Source organism: Chelonus insularis, unplaced genomic scaffold, assembly GCF_013357705.1.
Source record: "Chelonus insularis isolate UGA/USDA-ARS -01 unplaced genomic scaffold, ASM1335770v1 scaffold_229_pilon, whole genome shotgun sequence".
NCBI classification, from domain to species: domain Eukaryota; kingdom Metazoa; phylum Arthropoda; class Insecta; order Hymenoptera; family Braconidae; genus Chelonus; species Chelonus insularis.
Genome location: NW_023276790.1, coordinates 278,277 through 288,876, shown reverse-complemented (window position 1 = coordinate 288,876; position 10,600 = coordinate 278,277). Strand labels below are relative to the sequence as shown.

The window sequence follows — 10,600 nt, the reverse complement described above, 5'->3', positions numbered from 1 at the left end:
TAGTCACTCTTAGAGTTCTCATAGCTTGCTAACCCACGTTTCTGATCCCTAAGTTGTTCATTTAGACACAATTGAAATGTTAAAGGTAGAAATTATTTCTTCTAGACTTTTTACATTTTTTCACAATGGTGTCATCATTTTTAACATCGTTACTGTTTTTTTTATGTTTCAAAATATTTTTGTTAATTTGAAAATAATTTAAATAATTAAATTTATATGAATTGATTTCATCAATTATTTAATATTAATTATTATTTTCTATTTTCATAATTTTATGAGATATTCAATTTATCCCTAATTTTATCTACTTCAATTTGTTTTCAAAAATAAGTACTGAGTTATTTTTTCATCTTTCCATGTAATAGAATTATGATGTAGGACCAATTGTCTCTTTCACTGCCAATCCTAGTGTTTTATTTCAATGCATTTAAAATGTGTCAAAATGACGTCAGCTATTTAATTCAAATTTTAGTCATTTTTTAAACACTTCCAAGTATATTAAAAATGACTATAATATTAATAAAATGAATTGCGTTATTTTAAAAAAACACTTTAAGTGCATTAAAATAAAACATTCCCAATTTTTTCTTACGGAAAAATTCCTTTTAGAAATTTATATCTATTATTAATAAAATGAATTTTTAAATTTCTTCGAACTTAACAAAAAATAATAATTTTCATACAAAATTAAGAGTACTAAAAAAAAAAAATTACCAATTAACTTCACCTAAATTTTTTTTATCACACTGCAAATCGTCGTGTTTTATTTTAATGCACTTAATGTGTTTTAAAACAACATCATTCATATAATTAGCATTGAAGTCACTTTTTAAACACCTTTAAGTGCATTAAAAGTGATTACAATGTTAATCAAATGGCTGATGTCATTTTAAAACATTTTCAAGTCTGAAATTTGCAGTTAAGTTATGAAATGCAGAGTCCTTTGTCTCACATCCTTGATATTAATATTTTTATCTTAAATAAAGAATCAATCACTATAAAGCGAGTGCAAGTGATGAGTTGAGAAACTTTTCTAAAACAAATTAGGAAGAATTTTTAATTTTTAATAAAAAAAATGATAATTTTTGATAGAAACCTGATAGTTTGTACCTTACTGGCATGGCAATTTTTTAAAAAATTTCTAAAATCTTCGCTCCTAAAATTTTTATCCAATAGCTATTACTCTATGTAACGATATTAAACATGAATAAATCCAGAATTATTTTATAAAACGAGAAATTAATTTTTCGCAGTAAAATAGAATCATACAAGTATTGATGACTTAACGCTATTGCCAAGGATTATCGAGAGACATGAAAGAGTACCACACCAAGTTATTTTCAAGGGCAAAAGATTGCATTATCACGAATAGTAGCTGAAGGAGAGTTGCTCACGGTGATTCGAAATGCATTATGGCATTGGCTTTACGCGTAACTTACTCCATGAGATATGAAGTAAGTGACCCTTGACACTCTCATTATCTTTCTCACTTCATAGCTGCAGTATACTCTTTATTTCACCACTATCCACCAAGTATGAACATTACATATGGTAACCTCTGTCGTGTTATTTTCATTTTAACATTCCACTAGAAAAGACTCACTTTCAGTCTTCTCTTTCATCTATTCTTCATCAGCCATACAGTCCAATAAATTCCTCAAACTTTGCTTCTCATTCAAATTTAACGTCTCTTTATGTTCGAAAAGGAAACGAGAATTTTTGCTATTCAATTTCGAAGAAGTACATGCATTTGAAACTCAAACAGTTGATGATTTATAATTTATATGCATGTGTGATCACATGGGTAATATAATACGTAAGTCAGTAAGTAAATGTCTCTCTAAGAATTCAAAAAAAGGGAATAAAAAGATACGAAGGTGGTAAAATGAGAAAATAAAAAAATAAAAATACAATAACATAGCATATCGGTGTATCCACGTGGCTATAAAGGTACTTGGTTAATGGGTTTTTGCGCGGACCGACAAAGGGATTTATTTAAATAACTTGGAGGCACACACTACTCGTTCCAAAATCCCTCTATGTGCGACCAATGTTGCTGCGTATACGCTCTTTTTATTTCAAAATTTTTTGTCTTTTATTATTCAAATCGTCCAACTTTTAAATCGCTTATTTTTTTGACACTGTTTATGGCGACATAATTATACTTAAAATTAGCACGGAAGTTTTTCAGTGAATTGAGAGAGGATGCAGCATATTTAATTTTTAGTACCACTTATTTATATGAGTTTTACAAAAATAAATTTTATTAATGAAATAATAAATATTCTTTTTCCAAGTAAAGTCGTTTTAGTGATTGAATCATTTTAGACAGCTGTGTTGATAGCTCTATTTTAGATTAAATTTCTTCTACTTTACAATATAAAATATCTTTATAGAATAGTTTAAAATTAAATATAATTATAAACTTAAGCTATTAACAGTTTGTTTACATTATTTTTAAAGAACTGAAACATTTAAATCGTCAAATATCTAAATATTTAGTATTTTTACAGATACATTTTTTCATACAAAAAAATTTTTTTAATTTACATATTTTTAATTATTATTATGTTACAAAGATGATAAATTAATTTAATAATGATAGTCAATTATTATAATTGTTTTATTGTAAAGAATAGTTAAGTGCATTAACTATTCGGTTGAAGACATTGAGTCTAAGTTGAAGTAAAGCTTCAGAATGTAAAAATTATTATTAAAAAATTAATATAAATATAATTTTATCAATATTCGTATGATTAAATTCTAGCCAACATATAAATAGACAAATATATACATGAATATACTCTAAGTTCACCAAGATAATTGAAAGACATAAAATTTGTGAATATTTATTCCTGGTGACATTAATTGGTTCTTATCCAAGTAATTAAAAAATGTCGGATGCTTTGTATAGCCACAATAATAAGTACAAGTGTCAGAGTTATGTTGTTATATTTGTACTCAGTGTGACCGCGTCTTGGCACGCTCGAGGTTTCCCCACTACTTTTTGCCATAAAATCTCTGTGAAGCATATACTCGACATCCTTTTTATATCCTCCTAAACCTCAAACAACAGACTCTCTGGCTTGATAACTTCTTTTCGAGACAATAAAATATTTATTACATACAACTGTAGCTAACAAAAGTGAACAAATAAAAGAGTTTAATCATTGACAAAAATATACATAGTCAACGTGATCTGTATGATGTGTAGACGAAGAGAAAATGAGAAAGAGAGTTTAATGAAAGGCACGCGCAAACCTGACGGCTCGGCGTGAGAATAAAATAATTAACTAAGCTGGCACCGGGTTCAAGTCTTGTGTGTGAAAGAAGAAAAAGAAGCAAAGCGGAATAAAAGACAGGATGAGTAGGTGGAATAGAGTATGTGGGAAAGAGAGAAAAATAGGAAGAAAGGAAATGTGAAAGAGAGAAAAAAATTCTGAGACTGCTTCGAAGTCAGATCTTTGGTGGACGAATGAAAAAAGGAAAGAGAATACGCGAGAAAGGTGTCGAAGAAAGGAAAGGATATTCGACCAGGTGCATCGTAAAGCCATAGAATGATGCTCTAATAAATCCCACTGAAAAATTGCAAAGCCTCAGGGTTATTAAGAGGTTGCAGTATCACTTGGAATGTTTCTTTCCTTGATCTTCTGTTCTTTATTAACTTTCCAGTACTGTTGCCTCGGTACAATTTTCACTGTCTATGGTCAGTGTCTTTTAAAAAACTTGACCAATTGAAAATCTGTAGAAATAATTTCAAATTGATCACTAGTATGATGTTCTTAATGTTCTTAAACAGGCAGGTATCTTAAAATAAATTTTGGTAAAAATGCTTCTTTTTCTACAAGCTCAATTGAATCTATTGCTATTTTATACTGAATTACGAATATCAAATACGATATGTGGATGAGTATGAATATTGATTATGTTAATGAATCTGTCCTTTTCTATACTTGTAAGTAAGAATGAAGTTAGACAATTCTTTCGATTTTGTTGAGTTCTCAATTTTCATTATCTGTAAGAAATAATATTTATAGAATAAATTCATTGCTGATTATTTATCATAACATATTTCACTGAAATAAATTTCATACCAATTTAATCATTCTGTCACAATAAGTGTGCTGTTTGAAACTTGTACCAAATACAGAGAATTCTAATTGTTTTGCAAAATCATGAAAATCTTTAATTGTCATGATTGGCTTATTTACACTACATGAATTTTGATAATTTGTAATTAGAGCTTTTTTTAAATTATCACACTGAAAACATCTTTGCTGAAAATTTAATAAAATACTTTATATTTGATCAAACTTACATTAATTAATTAATAAACTTACCCAAGATGTAAGATTTTTTATATAATGTGTCTGTTTTATATTGTAAACTCGTGAAGTAAAGGAATTTTTAGTTTTTGGATACCAAATATGATGATCAACAAATTGTTGAAACATTTTTTGTTGTACTCTAACTGAAGATTCTTTTTCACAAAAATCACAAGAATTACCACAAGGATTTACTTCAATTCCAAAGTATTTTAAATAAAACACGTGTCGACACCTGAAATAAAAATATCAATGTCAATTTATAGAATGTAAAATATCAAATTCAATGAATGGATTAATATATTATCGTACCTAGGAGTTATACAATACTCTATCATTTTTGTATATTCTCTAAAAATTTGACTAGACATTCTTATAGCTTCCTTGTGAAAATTCACCCAATCTGCTAGACTTAAATATGATCTGCAGAGAATTGGATTATTGTATCTTGTATATTTTTTAATAAATTGATAATATTGCTCCATTGTCAATGGAAGTGTCCAGTGAATAATACACGTAACCGAGGGTTTACTTAATTTCATTCCAAAATGATGTGTAACTGCCAACATCGTTATTTTTCCAGCCATCCAATCTTGTTCATTTTGATTTCTTTGATGTTCTTCCACCTCTGAAAATTTTACTCATGTCAAAAATAATGTACACATTGACCAAACTATTCATATAGAATAAATGTAGAAGTAATTACTTGAACAATATGCTGTCGTAGGAATACCAAGTGCAGTTAATTGTTGTGCAACTTTCAAAACATCTTCACAATTTGAACAAACAATAATTCCACAAAATGTTTTTGAAGTATCCGTGATATTTTTGATAAGATTTGTAATATCATTAAACGGTTTACGTATAATATCTTTGAATCGTACTTGAAGGTATGCTTGTGGAAGCTGCCAATCTGGGTGATTTATTTCTCGAGGATTCTTTAATTTTAAATTATTTTTTATGTCTGTCATGATCTTATCAGTGCCAACTGAAGTCAAAGCTATAAAAGGGGTACTAGGAAAAATATCTCGTAGTTTGGAAATTTCTTTATATGATTGAATAGGCTTTCCATAATGCTCACTTATACAATGTGCTTCATCTATCACAATAGATACAATTAAATCAAAATCATTCATCACTTGAATTAACATCTACAAAAAATATTTTTTCATTAAAAAATGTAATGTTATCAAAAATAAAACATATTTACCTGAAACCAATTTGTTATTAGCATATTTGCAGTGACATAAATAAATTTGAGGTTCATATTTTCAACAAATTCTTCAAGAAATTCCGATATATCAATTTCACATGTTTTTGAATGAACATAAAATGCTTTAATTCGATGTTCAGCTAAAAAATGTATTTGTTCCTAGAAAAAAAAAATTATGTAATCAATACAATTATAGAATTGTATCATATTTTAATAAAACAAAAACATACGTCACCGGTGTATTCATCTGGTACAATTACAATAGTAATTTTTGCGTCGTATGACATTGTTGGCAATTGAAAGCAAATTGACTTTCCAGAAGCAGGTGGTAAATTAATTAATACATCTGAATCTTCTGTTAACATATTTACAAACAAATTTGTTACTATATTTGAATTTAATTGTTTTTATATAAATAAATAAAAATGTTAAATAATTTTTTTTACTTGTTAACATATGCAACATTACACATGCAGTAGCACGATATTGGTCTTTTGATTTAAATGATTCAAATTGAAAAAACTGTTTCAATGCTCCTTGTATTTCTTCTTCCATAATGTCTGCTATAATTACTTAAAGGTTGAAATATTTCTGTACTAATATACAAAAAATCACGAAGAAAATTATTTTATTGTTGTAAATATATAAAAGTCTTCAGTCTATGAAAATATAAACTGCGTATATTGATCTGAATATTCTAATGAAGCTGGTAACATGAAACATCAGCTGCCATAAAACATATACACTCAGTGATGGCCTTGTGGTTATGTGAATTTCCAATACACAATTCACCCTAAATATTCTAGTGTGAAGGGTTAAATATATTGTCGTGGTAAGATAAAAATTAAAACACTTTAAAAACACATCACTTAACCTTATTTTATATGTATTTTCAAGTTAGAAGTAAATAGTGTCTAAAAATTAGCAGAACTAACCAAACAGTCTTATTTTTCTGGCGGGAAAACGGATTATATACAGCAACAAATCTGCACGGTGGGGAACGACTCTTTTGTTGATTTTACCAATACAAATGAAATCTGTCAAGCCTTGTTTGCAACAGTAAGAAGTTTGATTTCTGTTTCTGAGTAACACGTTAATTATTCTTGATGATTATAAGCTGATAATATTTCAAAATAAAATAATTTGAGGAATCTTAGCCAATGATATTATCAGTATTATGTGATTTTCTATTATATCTTCAAGAATTAATTGTAATAACAGATTAAACAATTTAAATATCAGGATTACATTTATAATACAAAGATTCAAAAATATGTCCTTACAAGATGAAAGGTTCTAGTGAACTGGCACCAACAATACTTCGTCTACATAGTAATCATTCACTCAAGATCAGTCCTAAATGCTATCAAATAAACATGATAAACATATTCTTAGAAGAGTTATAGAACTTAACCTAAACCATATTCTCATTATAAACATAAACATGTGCCATATCGTTCATGCATAAAGGAGAATAAGTAACTTTATCGTATTTTAAATGAAGTAATGATTTAATCTTTTTCATTTACCTCAACATTATTTAATTCTATTATTTATGGTTTAAAGTTACTAATTTTATAATGTTTATTTACTTTTTATTCATCAACAATCAAATCTATTTTTGTTTTACTATAATATTTCTCATGAATTTTTGAAGATTGCTTCTATCATTCAGAATTAAAAAATCAATTTAATGAAATTTTATGATGTCATAGTTATACAATTATTGATGATTACCTTCATATTTTGAGAATATCAATCAGAAAGTATTTGGCAACATTATTAATCATTTTGATGATTATTTCCATAAATTGTCATATAAACCATGGCTTGTTTTAACTCAATTTTTTATGTCCATGCCTCTCAACTGTGCAGGCACAACATCATCCCCTTTACCTGTTTATCTACATGACTGAAGTAGAGGTGACTTTAATGCCTCCAAAAAGTAATAAGGAAGATACTGAAAAAGTTGAAAGGGTTAACAGAATTGACATCAGTACCTATAAAATATTTAAAAATATTCACATCTAAATTTCAACTCATACATGAACTTATTGGTTGTACTTACTATTGTTTTATGATATTGCAAGTGTCTGTTTTTTTAAATTTTGTGAAATAATAATGATAAAACATAATTTTTCAGTGTATTCTAGAAATACATTCTATCCATGGAGCATGCTTTCCATTATTTTTATTGATTTATCAAACGTTTAGTCGGATTAGGAATGAAATATTGGTTGCTCGCATCAGAACAGTTAATTTGTAATACTCATTAGCAGTCCAATCACCAGATTTTCTTAATTTTTATTTATATAACCTTTATTAGACAAACTGGTATAGCTTCTTAATATGACCTAGATCATCATATCTCAAGTCTTAAGGAATGAAAATAATATTAAAATACTGATAATAAACTTTGCATTAATTTTTCAATTGCAAGATATTCTTAAGTAACTCAGGATACCATATGATGTATAATTTAATTCTGTTAGCTTATTTACTTTTCAAGAATGAACTGTAATAAATAAAAAAGCAGTTTAGAGCTTAAGCTTCTTAGCTTCTAGAGGTTGCATCAACCACAAAATGTAAATAAAAGTGAATGAAACGTTTGGACACTTTGACTTCTTTTTGTCAAGGCAAAAAAATTACTTCCGATTCGAAGTCTTTGTTATTCCTAAACAAATAAGGCTACTAAAATCACCTAGGTGTCATCAAAAAAAGCTTGAAATTTTTTGTTAAAAAAATTCAGTGGAATTATTTATTTACTCCAAAACTATCTTTTGATTAATTATTTTTTTAAATTTATTGAAAAAGTATTTATGTGTAAATAAGTTTAAAAATATTTTTCTTAAATAAACTAAAAAGATAAAAGGCAAAAAAATTCTTGATGATAAAATTCATGAGGTAGGAGTATTTTTTCATGGGCAAAAATGAACCATTATCGATTGAAATGATCAGCATAAAACGATATTAACATCATTTATATTCTAACAGCGGTAGTACAACAGTTTTACTGTACATAAAGAACAAAAGAACCGCCAGTAGTATGTCTCGAAGCTACATCACTCATGTGCTATATATACTACAACTAGCTGCTGCAGTTTCTAAGCATAAAATACATTTCAAACTCGTAATGTTGGGGGATTCATGTGCTGATACGAACAACCTCTACCTTTACTCGACAATGAATAGAAGCTTGCTAGCAACGCCTTTGCTACTGTACAAGAGTACATATCTTACACAACTGTGTACTAAACTCTTTTATTTACAGACCGAAGAAAACTCTTTTGTATTGTGTTTTTAAGTTATTTCCATTTCATTATCCTTTTTTGTGTTAAGACCAGAACAGGATCTTTTGTCTATTTCTATATCCTTTCTTGTTATTTTTAGTACTGTCTAAAGCTATTTTTAACATTTTATTCATTATAATGCTTCTCATTATTTATTTAAAAAATTTGAATTCAGTTTTTCCTATAAAATATTTATATTTTTTTTAATTTATTAAAAAAATAATTTTTTCTTTTCAATTTTACTCCAAAAATCGCGACGAAAAATTTCCTGAACCTTCTTCCATATTTGACTTTATTTTGTGATTTTTTTTTCAGCTGTCAAACGTCAAGAAATGTATCAAAAAAAGAATCTATGATCCTTTATGTCCACGAGCCATGGAACAGAACATTAATAGCTGCGGCGCCCTAGAGGATTCAGTTTTGAATCCTCGAGATTGTCGGACGTATTTCGTCACACTTGGACTGCTATGTTAGCGTAGATTGGTCGCGGCCCGGTGTGGTACGCTCGCGACTCTGTCCCATTTACTGATGATTAGCCGTGTCCTCCCTTTAAGAATTCGGGTGGCGGGACAGTGACAGGAAAGAGCCCATATCCTACATAATAGTGAAAAGCGACGTGTAAGTTTGTTGAGTACCTTTTTAGATCATTCATATAAATCCTTATATAGGGATATACCAACCGATTTTGTAATTCAAGTATTTTTCCCAAGGCAGCTGAGCCAAGAGGAAGGCGTTGCGAATCAATTGAAGCTAACTACAAGACTAACGGATGCTCCAATAGAAGATTTTAACGCTTTAGAGCTTTACTTCTGCTCTTTAGCTTCTTTTTAAAATTGCATACTCATTGCACTGACAATCTAGTGATCGAAGAGCATCAGGAGACCTGCTAGATAACGTTGCAATTTTACTATGACGACATTTGGAAGTGTTTTCATAAGATCCAGTGGGATTTGGGATTGGAGAAATGATGAGTTTAGTTTTTCGAGATATAAAAAGAAGTATCATAAAAATGTGCATGTAATGCAGTTACAAAAAAAAAGTCAAAGATATTTTTTCATGGTTGAAGTTTTTTTTTATTGGAAGTACTTGAATGTCAAGAGATAATTATTTTTGTGACTTAGAAAAGTTTATTCAGAATTTTGATGTTTTATCCTTTTTCTTGAGATTTAGTTCAATTTGAAATTTCTTAAAATTTCATAAATTCCATTCTAATATCTAGAAATATTTCTTTCATTTAATTTACCTGAATTTAAATTTCTTATTCAGATTTTGCTGAGAATGATTTATCAAAAAATACATTTCCGGAATTTTATTCAAATATTTCTTTGTTATTGTTAGTTTCCACAATTGACATTAAATTTTGTATGGCTTTCATAAATGAATAATAATACTTCAAACATATTATTCTTAAAACATTTTTTTCTTCGTACTTTACTTGAAATAAATGCATTCATTAAATTCAAGATAAAATGAGAATTAAAAAAAAAATTTATCATGATAAAAATATTCTTAAGAATGCTAATTATCTCAACACCTGATGATAAAAATCACAAGACATGTTGGAGATCACGTCATCATTTAACAATGATGACAAATAAGTTATTCAAATCTCCATAAATTTCACAGAAATTTTTCGCTCCAAACAAAGCCATCAGTTCCAGAGATTCAATACTTCATTAGACGACATCCTAAGAAAACAATAGACAAGAGTATAAGTAACACATAAAAATAAATTGGAAAAAAAATATTATCTTACAACACTTGGATCGTAA

The 10,600-nt window shown here is 28.1% G+C and overlaps 1 protein-coding gene across 1 annotated transcript; it reads right to left on the bottom strand.

Moving 5' to 3' along the window:
• Positions 1–2,670: 2,670 nt before the first annotated feature.
• Positions 2,671–6,631, bottom strand: LOC118073164 (ATP-dependent DNA helicase Q5-like). The gene is made up of 8 exons (XM_035093493.1): positions 5,985–6,631; positions 5,769–5,893; positions 5,536–5,697; positions 5,032–5,476; positions 4,638–4,953; positions 4,341–4,560; positions 4,095–4,277; positions 2,671–4,015 (listed from the first exon to the last, which is right to left on the bottom strand). The coding sequence occupies exons 1-8, from the start codon at positions 6,091–6,093 to the stop codon at positions 3,929–3,931; spliced, it is 1,647 nt and encodes a 548-aa protein (XP_034949384.1). The 5' UTR covers positions 6,094–6,631; the 3' UTR covers positions 2,671–3,928.
• Between the last annotated feature and the right edge of the window lie 3,969 nt (positions 6,632–10,600).